At 38.0% G+C, this 19,954-nt stretch overlaps 2 protein-coding genes across 7 annotated transcripts; one reads left to right on the top strand and one right to left on the bottom strand.

The window, feature by feature from the left end:
• Positions 1-1,683: 1,683 nt before the first annotated feature.
• On the bottom strand, positions 1,684-3,948 carry LOC135651263 (auxin-induced protein 5NG4-like). 2 transcript variants are annotated; one of them, XM_065171233.1, is made up of 7 exons: positions 3,698-3,946; positions 3,545-3,607; positions 3,296-3,412; positions 2,973-3,207; positions 2,719-2,877; positions 2,442-2,593; positions 1,684-2,335 (listed from the first exon to the last, which is right to left on the bottom strand). In XM_065171233.1, exons 1-7 carry the CDS (start codon positions 3,889-3,891, stop codon positions 2,167-2,169), a joined length of 1,089 nt encoding a protein of 362 aa, XP_065027305.1. In that variant the 5' UTR covers positions 3,892-3,946; the 3' UTR covers positions 1,684-2,166. The 2 variants fall into 2 exon arrangements, with proteins under 2 accessions (XP_065027305.1, XP_065027306.1); XM_065171234.1 differs by having other exon boundaries at positions 1,879-2,335; positions 3,545-3,609; positions 3,751-3,948.
• Positions 3,949-9,670: 5,722 nt separating this feature from the next.
• Positions 9,671-19,644, top strand: LOC103968744 (protein PHYTOCHROME-DEPENDENT LATE-FLOWERING-like). 5 transcript variants are annotated; one of them, XM_065170815.1, is made up of 12 exons: positions 9,671-9,965; positions 12,528-12,609; positions 12,687-12,779; positions 12,870-12,947; positions 13,701-13,781; positions 15,116-15,283; positions 15,372-15,470; positions 15,553-16,868; positions 17,354-17,535; positions 17,605-17,750; positions 17,835-17,873; positions 18,456-19,644. In XM_065170815.1, the coding sequence occupies exons 4-12, from the start codon at positions 12,873-12,875 to the stop codon at positions 19,476-19,478; spliced, it is 3,129 nt and encodes a 1,042-aa protein (XP_065026887.1). In that variant the 5' UTR covers positions 9,671-9,965; positions 12,528-12,609; positions 12,687-12,779; positions 12,870-12,872; the 3' UTR covers positions 19,479-19,644. The 5 variants fall into 5 exon arrangements, with proteins under 5 accessions (XP_065026887.1, XP_018674471.2, XP_065026888.1 ...); XM_018818926.2 differs by having other exon boundaries at positions 9,672-9,965; positions 12,687-12,751; XM_065170816.1 differs by having other exon boundaries at positions 9,672-9,965; positions 12,687-12,751; positions 17,845-17,873; positions 18,456-18,594.
• Positions 19,645-19,954: the final 310 nt, after the last annotated feature.

Genomic DNA, 19,954 nt, shown 5'->3' with positions numbered 1-19,954 from the left:
TTGAATCTCCATTCTCAAGGTTTCCACATGATTTCAAAGTTCTAAGCCTTACTGGCATGAAGGAACAGCAATCAGATGGTCGAGTGTTGTCCGAGAAGCCTCGAGGGTAATGGAGTTGAAGCAAAAGGAGGTCCAAAGAATTATCCAGTTGCTTCAATCTAGTGAAGTACGTTAGTTTTAATGGTCCACTTCACCTTCAGAGTCGAGAATCTACCCAACCGTTCCACTTCCTGAGGTCAGCCTCATTCTCTACAGTGATATCAGCCTCCAGGAAATGCTTGTAGGCCTCCAGAAAAGGATACGAAACAGTATGTATATTTAATGTTTCCTGCGGTCTTCCATCAGTTTCAGAACTATAAATTAGAAACCAGGAAATGGTGGTTACAAAATCCTTTTCTTAGAGAAAATTTGACAAGCATACCAAAAAGAATATTGATATTATTTTCTAAAAGAGAAGCATCCTGCTTTCAGGTCACAGTGGAAATTGTTGCAGGCATCAAGTTGTAGCAAAATTTAGAAGAAGCTTGATGCATTGATTTCGGAGCTATTCGGATAACATCTCTGTTTCCATGAATCCCTCCATGGCATGGCCCTTCGAAAGGACTTGGTTTCTTCCAGAGACAATGAATGATATCAATTGACTCGTTCGGTGTGGCAGGTTCGAAGCTACGGACAGCAGCCGAAGGAACACTCCAAGCTGTCTTCATTGCTCCTCTTGTGCCCATGCTCATGGCCAGGACTCGACAGTGACGCGTCTTAATTGGATCTGTTCCCCACAGTGCCCGATGTGGGGTCTGTGAAGGTTGGATCTACGATTAAATCCGTGCTCTGTTGCAGCAGTGTCATGCATGATACAACTGTGTGATCCCAGTTCATAGAATGCACACGCGTGGGTGGCAGGATGAAGAGGCCTCTCGGCAGTTTATGGTGCAAACGACAGGGACAGGACGAAGCTTCATGTGAGGTGGTTCATAAAGATTTGCAAGGGGATTGGAAGACAACACTTCATTTCAGCTCTCCATTGCTATCTTCAATCGTATGTGGTGTTCATTGCTCGATTGACATAAAAGAACTTCAAGGTTTGTGATCCACAATTTATGGTGCGGTTCATCTCTTTGATCGAGAACAATTTAGTCTGAAGTCCCAAGTTTCTTTCAGAACTTTTCGTAACAAGAGTATGCTCTGAAATGTGGCAGTACCTCTGAGGATTAGTTGATGGAATTTACTTTGTGAACAAAACCAAAATCATGCATCAAGCATGAACATGTGAAATAAAATCTCATCGAAGAATTAGTTCTATAATCATTCTTTTCATGGGAATCGGGTGTTTTTCTCATGGAATTTCTCACTTACGACAGAGTTTGGCAGGAAATCATGATTTCATAATCATGCTGAATGTCTAAGTGAATTTAGTAATGAATTGTATTCCAGAATGAGTCCAGATATGGAGGTCTGTGAAAAAGCCATTTAAGTTCAGTGACAAAGTTCTGCTATAAAGGCTACAATTAGCAGCAAAATGTCTTTCATGGACACAGTGCAAGGTTTCGGTGCTAAAGATCTATTCAAGTTTAGGGGTAATTTTGTTTCTTTTCGTGATAATCATACTTATACAGATCTTATTTCTGTCAGTGCTTGAGCTCAATCAGTTGCACTAAGAGTACCCACAATGGTTTTTCTTGCAGACAGATAAATTGTATTCAATGGTTGCCAGATCACAGATCATTACCTGAAATTTCAGATTCCAGCAGCTGACAGTAATGCATGATAAGACACTTAGACTGTGTTATTTGAGGGACAGAAGTATCATTTGCATGTGAGGCACCTACAAGTAACCAGCTTTCTGTCACATACTTCATGCCATGGCCTCTTGACTACAACACTCCAACAGCAGGAGCCAAAAGAGTTCAACATCAATCAAGATGTGAGTCACACCTTCATTTCAAAGTAGTTGGTTGGGCATTATCCCCACTGGATCAGAACCCATACTGCCATGTACAAGTTGGACAAGACTGGAAGAGCTTGTGAAGCTTACAGTGCCTATAGGAATCTATGACTTCCCACAAGACTTGAACAGGAAGAACTTGTGAAGCTTACAGTGGCTTTTGGAACCTATGACTGCCCACACCAACTCCATTATACTTTCAGGACACACAGAATGGGCCACTCTCATGGGATGTCAGTGACTGCAGCGTTTTCTTTATGCAAGTTCTCTTGGTCAAGGAGAAGCCTTCTAAGGTCATTATTCTCCAGTGCCTCCTTTGTAGGTTTCTTCTCCTCACTTTTCCCCCAGAGGACAAAGTAGAGGCCAAGCACAATCAGAATGGATCCAATAATCCTGGAAAAGAGCAAGGAAGACAATTATTAGGATGTTAGAAGATCATGCACTGCATGGTAGAAATTGTGATTATAAAATATTCTTCATGAAATTACTGTCACCATACCCTCCTGAGTACAACTGGTCACCAAGTATAACAGCTGCCATGATGGCCACCACCACTGTCTGCACTGGTTGGAAAACAGCAACAAAAAGGGGACCTCCCCTATCAATGCACCAAATCTGGAGAGAGAAAGAGACTCCTGATGCCACAAGACCCTGTAAAGGTTGCAAAATCAGCATCAAACATAAGACTGCAAATCTGATGATCTTAAGCAGCAGCCCAAACTGTATGTTTAATCATGAGAGAAGCAAAGAAGCCAGCAGATGTATGGTGGCATTACAGCATAGAGGATCGTGAAGAGCTCCCCTCCGGAGTGGACTTTCCACCTCTCAATGTCCTTCTCTGCGAAGGCTGCTATTATGAGGAATTGGATTAGCCCAAAGAAGCAGGTAATTGTAGTAATTGAGAGCCTGGCAGGGTACTTCTTTAGCAAAGGAACCTGTATTCATTCAGCACAAGCAATCATAAGCTATCTTGTTATGATACCATAAACCAACTGATACCCTCACGAAGAGTAGATATTGAAGGGCTAACCTGAAGCACCATCCAACCTGACCATGCAAGGCAATTCCCAAGGATGTATACACAACCCAATGTCCAATTCAGTATTGTGTTCGATGAGGCACCGAGGAATAGTTTGCTATGTTGTTGGTGATTCAGAAGAGGAGGGCCCTTGTAGAGAGTAATGATGGTGGCACCTCCTATACTGGCAACAGTTCCGACCACCTTTGCCACACCATATCTACTGTTGACATTGATTTGCTCAAGCCTGCGGAACGAGGATTAATTAAACAAGAGCACATGAGATGTAATACTGCATGTATGCATATAGACTTGGTTACATTTCCTTCAATTACCTAAGAGCTGCAGCCATGGCAAATGTTATTGCTGGAACTGAGTTCTGGATGGCAGAAGCATAGGTTGGAGACAAATAATATAAACCCAAGAGATAGAATCCTTGGTTAGCAGTTATCCTGGAAGTTAAGAAAAAGAAAAAGAAAAGGAAAAAAGAAAGATTGTAAGCTGAACAGTAACCAAGTGTAGACTTGGAAAGAGGCACCGAAAGCTGGTACAACTCATGTAAACAGGACTTTGTATTTGCTTACCCACATAATGCCAGAAGAAAGAACTGACACAGCAAGGATAAGGTAAGAGGTGGCCTGTCTTTCCTGAAGAAAGAGAAAAATCAGACTGAGACATCAAATGACTAAGTTTTACTGCTCTCAGCAGGAGCATGTAAGCCAAGAGAACTGCCTTACTTCTCTAGAAAATATGCAAAGGGGGCCAACAAAACCAAAGCAATGACATTCCTATAAACTGGGAAGACAAGCTTGCTGATCCCCATGTTGAGTGCGGTTCTGGAAACTATATGGAACCCTGCATAGCTGAATTGGAGTGCAAGAACAGCTACAAGAAGCTTCACTTTCTCGGAACTCTGTGATCCTCCCGCCATCGTCTCTCTTGACAGCGAGTACAGGATGTCACAATGGAGAAATCAAAGTTGGTGCTTGCATCCAGAGGGGACGAGGCTTTATATAGAGCATTGGCCGTCTGCTCAAGTGCAATTTTCTTTAGTAGGAAATGGTTTGATGAACATGGCGTTCTAACAGTTAAAAGTAAGCCTTTGTTCTCTCTCTAGAGTTCTTTGCTGTAGTACCATTATTGAGTAGTGATGTTATTAATGCATTCACTGGATATGTTTGTTCTATATAGTATGATTCTTGAAATTGGTTGGGGAGACAAACAGAAGTAAAATCATGTTGGCTAGGCTGCTACAAGCATACAATTAGCATGGAGGAGACATCATCATTTCCTTGTCAAACAGGTAGGTCATCCTGTTCCTAATAATTTTTTTTCTTTGACATCTCTAGTTAGCGATGCTTACTTTATGTTATTTATAGTTAAATGACCTTAGTTACATTGACCATGTGGAACTGATCCATATGATTTGGATAATTTCTTCATCCTCTGAAGAGCTTTGTTTTCTCACAACTTGCGGCACTTGCTTTTGCCTTCAAGTAGTATTTACAGCCATTTGCAGTTGCAGGCAACGTAAGGCTTCATGCAGACTAATGATGAACGAATCATGAGCCACAAGTTTATTAGATTTCAATGAAATAAGTGCATCTATGTTGATCTTTCTTCTGTTCACAATTAATGTCTTTCCAGCCCTTCATAAAGATGGATGGGCCATGTGTAGCATCAATATGTTATTTGTGAAACTGATGATGATAGAGTGTGGTTGGTCGGAGACTGGAAGGAATCAAATATCATGTGGTCCTCAATAGATGGTGTTAGACATCTAACTATTCATTTGGACTGGAGATCATAAACATGGTGAAGCACATGAGGAGGACTCATTGCCTGTAATAGAATATCTCAGAACTAGACTATGTTAGTGGAAGCTATGAATTTGGTGAATATACATGCAATGAGGCATTTTGATAGTTTCATTAGGTGTCCCTACTGATGACATTCCCCCTACTGTTAAGAAAACCTAAATGATGGTTGATGAGATAATACTCCAAGGGAAGAATCTCTCTGCCTCCTTGCAGATTTATTATTGCTCACATTTCTTGTTTTTTGGCAACTGTTTCTAACTGTTGTTACTGTTTGGTTTATTATGTTTCCTAAGCTATACTGTTTATTTTATGATGTCTGATAAGGCGAAGCTTTGTTTTGTAGAGATGTGGCTTTTTTGTGTTTCAGCTACAGCAAGCACAAAATTCAGTGGCTAGACTCATATGAAAGTAAGCCAAAGAACAGGAAGTCAACAAGAGAAGGGTAGAAGCAGAGAAGCTCAAACTGTCTGGCGAACTCTAGTGCAATGGTGATGGACCTTTTACCATAGAGGGCATCATCTTTCAGACGATTGCGAAGCAATCATAAGCAATGCATTGAATCGAAGTCTTCACAGAGAAATCAAGCAGGCAATCAGAAGCTCAGGTCATCATATTCATAAAAGTACTGATCAACTTGAAGATTGTCTGCACTTGGATGACAATGCAATCCTGTGCCTGCTTTGCATGTGTACTACCTGTGTCCAAAAAGGCTAGCAGTGCACCCGCAGAACACCAAGAAGAGGCGGCAGAGGGATCCTTGGAAAGTTGCAGAGGTTCAAGAGCCAGCAACCTCCATGAGCAGAAGCCTGGAGCAACAGCCCCACTTGCTGCATGTGGTCATATGGCAGCAGGTCTGCAGCAGCAAGTTGAGAGCAGCCAGAATCTTTTAAGCCTGTGCAGCGGAGAGAAACAGGTTTCTTTATTACTCTCTGACTTGAACCCATAACACTTGTTCATGGCTCTCGGACAAGGCTGTTCCCAATCATGAGAAGCTCTGTTCCACTTGGCATTGGATATATTTGCCTTTCGAGAACACCAACCTGTTTCTTTTTCCTCTCTTTAAGTGTCGGCACTTATTTTCATCTGAAAATTCACATCAGCAAGTCAAAGCGACAACCAGCAGCACATATCTATAACATTTTCCATGCATTTATTATCAGATGAATGCCAGAAAACAAAAAACAAAAGATGATACATAGATAAAAATATATTATAATTATTAATGTCCTGTTTCTATTTTTTTTTATCTTGGAAACATGATATTTGATTTTTATTATATTTATATAATACTCGATTGGAAATAATTTTTTTTCTCTTATGTAATTTTATCTTTTTAATATGTTATTATTTATTATATTTTAATGATTCAATGCTAATGAATAAATATCTTGATTATAATTTTATGATGTCATAATTTAAAATTTTAAAAAAAAATTAATTAGAATTTGAATTGAAAACAACCGGTAGGTTAGGTCACAGCCCATAGACTAAGCTGAGCCGAATGGCTAAACTCAATCAATAGGCTAGACCCAACTCGTAAGTCAACCCCAGCCCCTAGGCTAGCTCAACTTAGCCCAACATGGGCACTCATATGTGGTGCACATGATCAATTAATGTGCTATCGGCTAGCTCGACCAAGAATAATACATGTATAGTTATATGAAGTACACATGACTAATACATGGGTTGGCCTAACTTAGCCTACTGTTAAACTTAGATCGATTCAAGGTGATTCCGAATCGATTTAACTTATTCAAATCTATTTAACCAAAATTGAACCTAATCTGATTCAAATTATATCAGTCTAAGGTGGTTGTAGATCAGTTAAATAAGGATTAGAGATCGATTTAGTTAGGTTCTAGTTAAATCAAGTTTAATTAGATCGATTGAGTAGGATTCAAGTCAACCGAGGGATAATTAATATTATTTGATATTAGTGATCTTTAAAAAATAAATTGAGATATTTTAATATATTATTTCATCTAAAATATAGATATGATTAGTATGAGATGATTTATTTTTCTAACGATGATGAGTAGAGTGATTCCCTTCGGGGATTAACGGGCTATTATATGTGGCAACTAGATGATTCAGCCATCCGCTATTAGGAGAAACATGTATCAACTTTGGTGAGTGAGAGATACTACTTTATCCTTTGTTAGGAGTGCAATATGAGTTTATTTTCATCTGTTGGGAGAATATAAACTCATCATATAAGAGAAAACCTCTCTATCTATTATTGGAAGAGTGTTTCTTTAGGTATTTAATATATACTAGTGGGAGATTGATTTTTGGATATGTATTTTATTCTATAGTTAATATATAGGGTTCCTAACTCATTGTTACTGAAATTTTTTTGTTTGATTTTGATATTCAGAGTAGTCTCTTGGTAGTACTAGATCAGATTCTAATAGAGAATATACTTTCCTCTACCACTAAATAGATTCAATTCGACTTTATTTTTGAGTGATGAATAAATAATTTTTAATAAATATTTATAATTTATGTATATTAATAGAATAATATTTATTTACTTAGCTCTTAATGCACAAAAATTATCAGTGAAAAGATGTTGTAATCCTATAAAAAAAATTCCAAGATGTGACAAAAATTATCCTCAAACCTATCCAAACATCTCCAAAACTATCATATAATGATTATAAAATATTTAATACTATTTTTAATTTTTTTGATTTAGGGTTATTATTTGTCATAATATGAGATTTTTGAATCATTGAAAGTAACCTAAGTATAACTCAAGTTTAAATAAAGAAATTATCATCAAACCTATCTAAACTTCTAGGTTGACATGATATTATTATTCTACCATATGTTGTATCCTTTTTTAATTTTTTTTTCAAATTTTAGGGTGTTGAATTATCCAAATAAGGGATGTGTGATGTTTGATTTCAAACATATTAAAACTTCTCTATAATAATAATAACATAATTCTAATATGCTTAGTATTATTTTTCCTAATTTATTTTTATTTTTAGATAATTAAAAAATGATATTATAGTTTTGGGTGTTACTACCACCTAATCTTGAGTGGTGGTTGATTGTAGCTCGAGTTACAATGAACATAATTGATCAAAACTTATCAAAACTTGTATGATATGATTCTAAGTTGATTAATATTTATTTTTTAATTTTTTAATAATTTTAGTGTAATTAGAGAAATTTGACACATGGTAATCCGAATAAAACATATCTTAACAAAAAATTATCCTAATATCCACTTTGAAAATAATCAAAAATAAAAATACAAGGATTGTTACATTGCAAAATGATAACTTCAAATTTAAAATTTTCATAAGTTTACATTGTCTCATAATGTTATAATACACTTGCCAAAAATTTGTATCTGTATACTTGTATAGATATATTATCCCTGTCATAAGTAGCATATAATTATATGACATTCGGAATTAATAATATCAAACTACAAAGTTGTATTTATGTAATACTATATATTTTTTATTATTCTAGCAAAATGATTCATAATGTATTGAAAGATAGGTCGATGCAACCAAGCTTCAATGGCACTACAAAAGACGTGCTTCAACAATACTATAGATATTTTACTAATACACCATAAGTCATATAGCGATTCAATCAGATTGTATGAAACTAAATGAGAATATAACGAGGTTGCTAGGCTTCATTGAAGCGATAATGACCAATAAGAATAAGGACATCAGTGATGGCCACCTCCCGAGACATCAGTGACAACTATGCTAAGTTTCTATTGTCCAACTAGTCACTAATGCTCAATAGATGGTTTTATTGATGGGGACTCTCACAAACACCAATGGGAAGGAGAATATTGACGTTGGTGACCACTCATCATTGAGGTTCATGATCACAATCACGATGATCAATAGGAAGGCGAAGGATGATGGCTAAGCTAAAGCTCGATTGTCCCACTGATCGTTGATGATCAACGCTTAATCGATGACCACGATAATTGGTGAATAATAGGAAGGCTGACGTACTATTAGCGTGAAGGCAACATCCACCTTCTATGCTATTGGCATCAACGACCATGACCTCCCTTCCTCTGCTCTCTGACAATAGCTTGTTGGCAAGAAATCAATGACAATAATGTTACCAACAACATTGGGACTGCCCTTCCTCTCTTGTCTGACAACGCCCACCTATTATCGCTTTAAATGGCTATGGCTCATGCTATCCTTGCTTCATGTTGGTGACAACAACGACAAAGGAGACGACGACGACGACGAAAATCATGACGTTGCCGATCGCCATTGGCAAGAAGGTTGGCAACGAGAGCCTTTGACATCGTTGCTGCATTGATAGAATAGGATAGTAGGGTGATTTAAGAAAAAAAAAGAAAGCAATTTAAGTAATAATAATAATAAATCAAATACTTCAAATTTTATTAAAACAGTTTGATTCAATAAAATTGAATCCGATTGAACCATAAATTTGACTTAATTTAGATCCATCAAATCGATTCAATCTATAAAAAAATATAGTCAACCATAGTTAGTGGATATCTTTTTTTAATTTTATAGATGATAATATAAAAAAAGACACATTAAGGTAAAAACCAAAGATGATATCATCCGATAAAACCTCATTATTGAGATTTTTTATAAATTATTCATTATTTTTTCTTTAAAAAATATTTTCCGACATGTATGTTTGTAGTTATTATATTTTATTATTATTCTTGTTATTATTATTATTGTTATTTTGCCAAATGGAGCCTCTTCGCGTTTCCTTGTTTCAGAATGTAGACACGTACACACACGCGCAACAACAGCAGCTCGCTCAGGCTCACTACCCGGTGAGCATAATCCCCAGCTACTGCATCTATAAAACGAACCAACCCCTCTTCCCCACGTCTCGCTCGACACCTTTCCACGATACAAAGGCGCTTTTGCATGTACTCCGACACCCGAAGCCCTCCTCCGCCTTTCTCTTCCCCCTTTCGTCTCCCTCTCCCATTTGAATCCTAACGCCTCCTCCGTCGCCGCACCACCTTCAATACCCTTCTGACGCCTTTATGGGCGTTTCCTTCAAGGTCGCCCGCGTCGGCTCCCGCTACCGCCCACGGGCTCCCCCTCTGGACCCTGCCAACGCGGCCCACGGCGATGTGGAGAGCGCCATCCTCCCTGTCGATGGCCCCGCGGATCCCCCACGCAGCGATGATCCTAAGGTGAACCTTTAGTCTTACCAGCTTTGGGGTTTGTGTTCTCCCCGTGGTTTCTGTTCCAGCCCGATCGTTTTAGCAGTTTGGCGCATTCGGCCTTTGTCGCTCGTCCGATTTTGGGGTCGTGGCCGCGATTTAGGGTTTGCGTGTTGGATTCTTGTGAATGCTCGGGGTTTGGAGTTTGATTATTTGGGATGTTATGTGGCTTTATTCCCTTAGTTACGCGTTCGCATCTGTGTATTCCGAGTTGGATTGGAGCTTGGCGATGCTTTCTTTGTGGTTAATGGGTTTTCTCCGGGGTTTCTTGCTTCGCCATTGTTCTGTTTTACCCTTTATTTATGGGTTTCGATTTGCACGATTCCTTTAAGAGTTCCGTGTTGAAATGGTTATTGCCCAATCCAAATCCCCCACTATAACTTCGTTTATCTTATAGTATGTTTTTTAATTGTTATCTCGGCTGTTATTTTCCTTCTTTTCTTGTTCGCTTAATATGATCGAATTTAAGGATGGGTTTTCAGCTTAACCCGAGGCGGTGCCATGTGCATTCAGATTCAGCTTTGGTGAACTGTGCGACAAAAATAAGCGATATACATTGTCGCCCTCATAACACGGATATACTACTGTTAGACTGACCCTTCTAGTGAAGCAACATGGGAGCAGTTTATCACTCTCTCAAGTCCAATGAAGTTTATCTGTTCTTTACAAATATAATATTTACGCAAAACACAAGCAACTATGTTCTCCCAAGCATAAATATGAAGCAAGCAAGTATCAGTTCAACGGCATCTCATGGCAGAAAAGTAGGTTGTATCATGATAACATATTACTCCAATGTCTACTCTTGACTCATTACGCACCTAGTTGCATTTGGTGATGGATGATTTCAGGGCATGCCATTTTAGGGTTTTACAATTATGTTATTCACCGCCTACATTAAGATTCTGGTGGCTGGAGCATGGATAAACGATACCTTTCAACTGTAGTGATTCATTTCTTCTATTTACCTGTTCCTTACCCAGTTTTAGACTGACAAGGTTTTGTAAGCTTTACCGCTTTTCAAATGAACGGGCTGTGATCATTTTGCCTTCAGGATTGTATTGTCTAGTTTCAATTGGCCGACTGTTTTTATTTCTATACTCTGCAACAGTTGCCAATTCTATGTTCTTTCCATGATGATTTGGCTTATTACAACCACAATATTGGCTCACCTTTTATTTGTTTCATCCATGTTGGTTGTGCATCTTTGCATTCACTTCTTTAAACATGATAATAAATGCACCATCGCTAATTTCTTTTCTCCTTTGATACATTGAGTTAAATATGACTATATAACTTCCAAGAAAATAAAGGGTGCAATTTAAAAGAGAAGGAATGACGATTGGATTTAGGTGATGCAAAAAGGATGAGAAAGAATGATATCTGCTTGTGCGAGGGTTTGACTAAAGACATTCAGGCATCAGGCTACCAGGAGTAAAGAAACTGATAAAAAACATCTGATCACTTGCAACCACACGAGCAAAGTAGCCTCCCAAGAACATTGAAAACCCATCCGAGGGTAGCTCCACCAACTGGAACACCCAGAGGATATATACACCAATCATTTTTTGAATTATTACAGGAAGGAGAGAATAACCTATGACTAACACCAGACGGAAGTTGAGAGAGTCCCTAACTAGTTTTAGTAGATAGGGAGGTGGACTTTCCCTGATTGGAATGTAAAGTGGGAAAAGGAAAGAGAAAAAGGAAGATAAGAAATAATAGAGAAAAATGAAGAGAAAGAAAGTGGTATATATTGAGTCTGTGACTATGTATATGTCTATGCATTCATCATTTTAAGGCTTTGGTCCATTTGTCGAAAAAACCAGGTTTAGAAGCCAGTATGATGGACCATGCAGTCTACCATCATGAGCCATTGTCTGAGTGAATATATTGGTTGTGTTAACTGTTAAGCTTGCTGATATATGCCTGATCCTTAATATCAATGAAAAATGTTAAGATGATTGCCCAACAAGCCTAAACTTGTTGCATGTGCTACAGTAGATGCTTTTTTGCTTCTGGAAAAGAAAAACCTAACTTAATCGACATAACTCGTTTTATTTGTCATTGACAGGTGAAATAACTATTCTAGTTTCTTGCATGCCAGTGAATATTATCATAAGGTTTTATTTTCTTTCCCTTCCCTTCCAAATCCAAACTATGGAAAAAAACCCATATATTTTCTCTGCAATTATTATTCAATTGGATAAATTAAGGCGCTTCAGGTTCAGGCAATCTCGACTAGTTATCTGCTTTATGTTGAAGTATTTCAAGCCACCTTCGGTAGTTGTCTCCTTTATATTTGATACAACCTTTTACTAATGAATAATGATGGGTTTTTACATACTGCATTGATGTCTACTCATATAGGTTTGTGATGTTTCTTAGTTCAGACCTTCAGTTCATAATTTCCTATCTTTTGATTGAAATTTGTTCTTATTGCTTATGTAATATACCAACTGGATATTGTGCCATTTGATCTTTTGGGTTGAAGTTTGTTAAGGATGTTTGTTTTTGAACTTATTCCTGTAGGCTTCTTTGCTGGGGTTAGATGATGGACTTGGTTGTTTTTCTTTTTTTACAACCAGGAAGGAAAACAATTCCCTTGGAATAGGTGATTGCAATGGCCATCATGTTGTAATTATTATGCGTCAACATAAATGTCTTCTCTAAATGTTCTTCTAATGGCAGAGTGTGAACCATCCTTCTCCATTAACTTACACCCTGATGGTTTCTTTATCGGAAAACCTACTGAGGTTTGTCGCTTCTACATTTAGTTGATATGTGAGTTATTACAATCAATTTTTTATCAGGTTTCTGACCATTTAGTGTTGTCTTATTATGTTATGTTGATGAATTTACTACAAATTTTAGGGTATGCTGCTGCCTTTGCTTGAAGATGTTCCCAAGTTGCTGCACCCTTATGATAGGACATCTAAGATATTGTTTTCTGTAAGTATGCTATAATTAATAGTGGCAAATGATTTGGATATTGTTACTTGAATTCTGATTTGTACTTGCTTATCTAGTCATTGTCTTATACTCATTTCTGTTGAGTCCTCAAATATGTCACTTCTCTTTATGCTTTATGTGAGCTTCTTTCTGACATAATCAAAATGCTAAGACATGGTCAGAAGAATATTTAAAAATCAATTCACCTTGTAGAGGGTGACTGGGGTTAGGTCAAAAGTGTCATGTGTGTGTCACAGATGTGGACACCACTGGAGCATCTATGTTGCTACATTCAACCCTATTCCGGACTATACGATAAAGTTCAGCTTCAGTTCAGTGTGCAAGATGAGAACAAACTGAGGTGATGACACTGAGGGTGGTCAAACCCAGCCATGTATTTAATTATATATCAAAGAAGTTGCACAAAAAAAAAAATTCGTTAGTTAATTTGAGTACTTGGTTAGGTTTTGATGTGCTTTTACTATTATTAAGTCATTTCCTTTCATTTGCATACTTGAGAACTGGAGCTACACTGGTGTCAATTCTAGTGTTTGTTTGGATACAAGGATGGAGGGGGAGAAACTGACCTTTCTTTTTGTGTTGGATTTCTCCTGCCCAGGCCTGAATCAATTTTGGAAAATTGACTTTCTGTTTTATGTTTATCTAATTTAGAGTGCAAGAATGGAGCTTTTTCTGATTTATTACTTTTGTGCCATGTATCTGATTCTAAGATTCTGATTTCTCTCTATGCAGGCAATTGAGTGTGGCTGGTTGCCTGGAGATATGTTGGATGACATACCTTGCAAGTACTACAATGGAACTCTTTTTTGTGAGGTGAAGTACTGCTAGATCAGTATCATATTAGTTCATCATTATTTGCTTCCTTTATTTTCTTGTGATGTACTCATGATGACTGATATTCAGAAGTTTATGTTTGACATCTTGTAAGTTCACAAGGGAATTCTCTTTTGCCATGTTTATGGTAACTTTACTGATGGCATTTCAAATTTCATTGGCATGTACTATCTTGACAAGATACTGGAATACATGCTAGACCTTGGATCAATATTCTCTCATATGGCTGCAGTTTCCTTGTGTATGTCTCATGCACCATGAACAGCATAATGTGGCACACAAAACCGATGGCTGGTATATGGCATCACATGCTTGGCACTTGACATGTTTATCCTAACTTATTTTGCAAAATACTATAAAGCAAATGCAAGAATAAGAGGATTTTTAAATCCAAAGGATTTGGATTGTTGCAGAAGTTGGTTTCTAAAGCTTCTAAATTTATTTTTACATGATTTCAACATATTTCTAACACCATTACTTTTTAAATGGTGTTCTTCTAGTCAAAATCCTATTCCTTTCATTGCTACTTTTTTGTGAGTTTCCTCCCACTTCCTTTTCTGTGCTGTTTGGGATTTGGCCATAACCAGTGACATGCAGTTATATGAAATAATATGATGTGCAGGTTGGTAATAATGAACAATATTTTTAATTTTTTAAAATTATATATCATATATTTTTTTTATAATTTTAGTTAAAAAAAAGATAACCCAGTGATAGGGTACACCTCTACCAAACATCTACTGATGCCCCATATGCTACATACCGTCATGTTCTAGTTCAACCACATCTTGCCATGGTATGATACATTTGGAGTTGCCTAGACCACGCGTGTCGTAGTCCTTGATTATTTGTTAATATCTAATAAGCCATAAGTTTTTACCCACATGCAATCATGCATTCGAGTCATTACCATGACACTGGCCATTTGTGAGTTTACTTTATGTCTAAGCTGTGGTGAAGAAAGATATTGAAGGTGATGATTACTTTAAGTGCCCATAAAGAAAGAAAAAATGGTGAATTCTGCAGCCTATGAGATGGAGTCATTTTCTTTTGCATCTAGCATTAGGGTTCAAGTTCAAATGCACATATCTTCACTCATGCTGTTGGTGGTGATATAGTAGAAGATTTTATTTCCTCTGTGCGAGTAGATAGAGTTGTGCATCTCTTTTGCATCCATGCCTTTTAGGGTTAATGCTATGTTGTTATTTTGTGGTACTAGAATTTTCTTATTTGGACTTTGACCATAGTTGTCTCTGCATATGTTTTTATTTTGTTTGATATATGATAACCAAAATGAATATCTATTCTGGTAGGTGTGGGACTTTCGCACCTCTTTGTCTAAATTGGGGCTTGGTGGATGTGATTCCTCTCATGATGAGTTTCCTAAAGTTCAGAAAGTCTGCTTACGAATGGGTAATGAAAGTGTGGTCAAAGACTTGCAATCAATCTCAGATGATTCTTGGACTTATGATGATCTATTGGTTTGTGTGCTCAGCTAGTATGTTATACCAATGCTTGTTATCACTTCAAGCTTGATGTTGTTGTTTTCCTTTCTTGAGTTATTTTCAGCAAGTTGAATCTGGGATCATCAAGTCCTTGCAACCGCTGCTTTATTTGTGCCCAAAGCCATCTTTGGACAGATTGTGCAGGACGCCATCTTCGAAGAAGGTAATAGTTATGATGGTTTAAATTGCACTCTTGGGTTATGATATGGTTCCAAGTTGCATGACTAGCTCTGAGGATTATGTAGCTTGATTTAAGCATAATGGGGAGGAGATTGACAAGAAAGCAGCATGATGAGCCTGAAATTGGCCTCAAGTCTGTCCCTATGGAAATGGCAAGCAGCAGGATTATTGACAACTTGAAGACACAAACAAGTGGTTCCCTTGAACATGGAGGATTATGTTATGCTCGGAATACAATTTTAAGAAGCATGCCATTCATACAGCAAGCTACTGATTGGAACCACAGTATACTTCACACTTTGCAAATGGCTTCACAACCATTTAGTATCTCAGATGCAGGTTGCTCTCTCCCTGTTCCAAATATTGCTGCAGCAATACCAAGTTTTCTATTACCACCTGATCACAATTCAAAAAACTCTCTACTTCATACTGAATATTGTGCTACTCTTGGAAAAAGGAGCCAGTTCCAAGAAGAAGTTACTCAGAATACTGCTGTAAAAAGGCCAAAACAAGGAACACCAGTCTCGGATATTTCACAAGCAGAAAAAAATGTGCTGCCTGGAATCCAAGAACAGAGGAGAGTCAAGTTGTCAAAGAAGCAACAGGAAGTTCAGATTAGCCAGCTTGTTGTAACTTGTGATCGACATAGTTGTCCGTTGATAAGTGAGACTTCAATGAAAATAATTCCAGAGGTTGAGGTTCAAATGACCTCTCAGCTGTGCAAAGAAGCAGCAAAAGATATGGTCAAAGAAGAGCCTACTGAAGCAAAAGTTTTATGTAGGTCAGATTTGGTGAAGGGTAAGAAGGATAATCTAGTGGATGCCAGAAGCAAGATTTTAAAGCAGCAGTTATCAGTTCAGAGGTCTCTGCCATTTCGTCTGCAGTGTGATAAAGATGGTCCATCCTTTGTGAAACACCCAAAGAATGGGGATTTTTCTCGGAAAAGAAAATCGACTCAAGGTTATCAGGTTTCAGCTGAAAGTTCAGACCAATTTCCAGTGTCTCAGTTGGGTGAAAACCAGATACTGTCATTGGGAACTTCCAGGACATGTCAGGAAGTTGCTGCAACTAAGTTACAGAAGGAAGATACTGCAGTAGATCCTGTGGCTTCAGTTGGAACTGCTTCCATGACATCTGTGTCCAACAGTACTTTAGTACAAGTGAGTAAGATGATACTCAAGAAAAAGCCCAAAGCTCTTACCTCAGCTTTTGCTGAGGGCACAATGGGAATTAACTTTGACACAAGTGTTAATGCTACACGAGTTCAGGACATATCAAATGGTTCCTTAGCTGAGATCATACCTGCACCAGCTCCATCAGAAGCTAATGATGATACGACCATTCTTGAGAAGTTCTCCAAGATTCAAATTATAACACAAAGGTCCTACCCAAGTCAAAACCTTCTTATTAAAGATGATTTTTTTTCCCTCAACAATCATTATATCTGTTAGCCAGTCGATGACTTCTTGAAAGCTTTTCCAAGATTCAAATTGTAACACAAAGGTCCTCCTCAAGTCAAAACCTTCTTATTAAAGATGAATTTTTTTCTCAACAATCATTGTATCTGTTAGCCAGCCAATGACTGAACATGAAAAGGACATTTCTTGCTTGAAAAGGACAACCTTTGCACAAGGCTCCCACCGATGGGGTGTTTGAGGAGGTTTAATGTGCATAACCTTACTCTTGTAAGCAGGGAGGCTGTTTTGGTAACTTGAATCCTAGTCAACTAGTCACAAGGAAACAACTTAACCATGATGCTGAGGCTTGTCCTCTTGCCAATGTCTGTCCATATAGCTAGTAAATCATGCAGGAAAACATTTTTTATTTCTTCCCAGGTAAATCATGCTATTATTTAATGCTCTTTAGGTATGGACTTGGCTGCAAGAAGAACAAAGTTGACAGTTACATTATGACAAAAGCATCATCATGTTCCCTCTTACCACCAGTTGGGATCTTGATGCCTGAAGATAGTGAAGAAATTGATGGAAGTAGAAATGTTTGCAAAACCCGCATACTAACATATAGGCGTGTTCTATTTTTCTTTGGAGGTACGTAATCTGTTTCTGTTATCTGGTTTTCTTTTTTATGCTCATTTGCTTGAAGTTTCTTCTCCTCAGGAAGTAGCTTACCCTTGTCGGCTTCTGAGTCTTGGAGAAAGCTTGTCTTGACTGAATTTGATGAGCCTTGTGGTCACAAGGTAGGAGCTGAAATTGTCTACATAACTGATGAGAAGCGCTTCCATATTGCTTTACTTCCGACACTTGTAAGTCTCGATCAACTAAAGTTATTATTGACCAACATTTTCAAAATATAGTTGTTTTCACCCATTTGATGACCTGCTTTACAGCATCTTGCAGATTTGTTTGCTGCTCAGTTCACTTCATTGGTAAGTCTCCCTTTCTTGCTTGCATTTTTTGCCTTTCTATGAAGCTTGCACAACTACTTCTGGAATCAAGAGCTATAGAGCTTTGAGTTTCTGTATTGGCATGTCAATATGTCATATGCAGGAAAGGTGTGAATCAGTGTCCATTCTGTTGTTAACTTTTTCTTATTAGCATAATGTAGAAACTTTTGTGGTAGATAAAGACATCTAATTAGTATAATACTCCTAAATTCCTATTGCAGTTTTCCAAACCATTTGTTCATGACGGTCTTTTCTTTATATTAATGTATTACATATTAATCTTTTAAATTCATGGACAGTCTGATTTACAATTGTTCATAGAAAATTATCAAATTGTCCATGTTTTTATTAGCACAATCCTTGTGTCCAATTATTATTTAACATGCTTACTCGAACTCTTAATCTCTTGAATGTGAACACTACTGCTTAACCACTAGGATGTTTCCTTGAGGTCTCCCAAACTGTCCATGGTGTCTTGTTGTTTTTGGGTTATTTTTCCCGTAATGTTAGGAAAAAGCCTACTTGATGATGATGAACCTCACAGTGTAGCTCTTGCTTGTTCAGATGGAACATGACGGATATGAACTTATGAATGATCGGCTGGAGCATTCTTCATCTACCACCTCTGATTCTTCTTTCAGTAGTTCTCAACATAATGGTTTTCCTGGTGTTCCGTTACTCCCTTATGGAACATCTAATATGGATCATCCATTGAGCAGAGTTACAACATTAGATAAGAGCATCTGCACTACTCATCTGCATCATTTTTCACATAAAAAGATTCTACTTCCAACGAGATTGACATCGTCTTTCGCTGTGGCCAGGCAACAACAGTTAGAAGCTCTTACCAATTTAGGTTTCATGCATCAGCACATTCCTAATGGTTGGAGATCCACGACACTTTATGAAGACACATCGGGTAATGTAAATAGTGCGGCCTTTCTATCACTTAATGGCTTGCAGCAAAGTCCAGAGCAGCCTCAGAGAATCTTGCAAAGCAAAGTGGCTGGTGGTGGAACTGAAGATGATGTGTGCGGGAAAGAACTTGGGCAAATTTCTGGTTCCAAAAATCCTTGTCAACGTTTCTTAAACAGAGGCACCAGTCAAATAACTCAGGCAGTTGATCTAGCAAAGACCAGATTGGCAGTGGGTCCAGGGATGAATGTTGGTCTAGGTATGGGACGTACGAGTAATGGATCTGGGATGACATTAAACCTGGATCATGCTCTGGGTAGAAGCAACGTGTATCCATTCCAAAATAGAGACACGTATCTGCTACGTTTTAACAAGCCATTAATGGACTTGTGCAACAATACCTGTGATCCACAGTATCAGCTGCATGTGGATCTTCAGCAAAGTCTGCTACAGAATTTGCAGCATCAACAGCTCCAGCGATTAGGCCCGCTTGAGCAGCATAATTTACCAATGATCCCAGCAGCAATTAGTCCTCGACAGCTGCCCAGAGTACCAGGCAAGCAGGTTATTTCGGGCATTGTAAATGCTGGAATCCCACAGTTGAGCTCCCAAAGTGTCAATTGTGGTGGGAGGTTCACAAAGGAAGATAATCATGGCAAAGACACTGTCTAGGTAGTAGGGGTGAAGCGTTTGGATAAAAAAAGTTTGAGATTCAAAGTGTAGCTTAAATTTTCCTGTCTAAAACATCCTTTGGTGGGTTGCTGCTCATTATGGGATATGTCGCCATCATGGAAGTGGCAAGGAACTAAGGACTTAATGCATTTCAATTATTCGCTTAGGGTTCTTTTAGCTGATTTCTTTGTTAAGCATCTCAGCACTCTCGATATTAGCTGATCACTCCCATCAGACTGGTGTCACTCTTTTTTTTTTTTATTGACATGTTGTACATGCGCCAGGTTTGCTTATTGTTACTGTTAGTTAATTGAAGGTACGATGTACCACTCATCTTTCACATCAATTTTATTGCTTGCTTCATGTGTACTATTCTTGTCTTTTGTCCTTCGATTATTTCTTTCTTTCCACTGTCTCTTCTTTCGTTTCGTTCCATACAGAGAACGAGTTGTCCAAGGAAAAGAATGACGAGCTTC

The sequence above is a fragment of the Musa acuminata genome, chromosome BXJ3-10, assembly GCF_036884655.1.
Source record: "Musa acuminata AAA Group cultivar baxijiao chromosome BXJ3-10, Cavendish_Baxijiao_AAA, whole genome shotgun sequence".
In the NCBI taxonomy this organism is placed as follows: Eukaryota; Viridiplantae; Streptophyta; class Magnoliopsida; order Zingiberales; family Musaceae; genus Musa; species Musa acuminata.
Note: the sequence above shows the minus strand (reverse complement) of the source record. Positions and strands in the feature narration are given on the sequence as shown.

Excerpts from the sequence above, each read along its gene's own strand:
- LOC135651263 (XM_065171233.1), bottom strand. The coding sequence starts at position 3,891 with ATGGCGGGAGGATCACAGAGTTCCGAGAAAGTGAAGCTTCTTGTAGCT. Across the intron at positions 2,878-2,972 it reads CAGGTTGGATGGTGCTTCAG|GTTCCTTTGCTAAAGAAGTA; the intron begins GTTAGCCCTTCA and ends GAATGAATACAG. Across the intron at positions 2,594-2,718 it reads TCTTCACGATCCTCTATGCT|GGTCTTGTGGCATCAGGAGT; the intron begins GTAATGCCACCA and ends CAACCTTTACAG.
- LOC103968744 (XM_018818926.2), top strand. The coding sequence starts at position 9,813 with ATGGGCGTTTCCTTCAAGGTCGCCCGCGTCGGCTCCCGCTACCGCCCA. Across the intron at positions 9,966-12,527 it reads CACGCAGCGATGATCCTAAG|GCTTCTTTGCTGGGGTTAGA; the intron begins GTGAACCTTTAG and ends TTATTCCTGTAG. Across the intron at positions 15,284-15,371 it reads GGACTTATGATGATCTATTG|CAAGTTGAATCTGGGATCAT; the intron begins GTTTGTGTGCTC and ends AGTTATTTTCAG.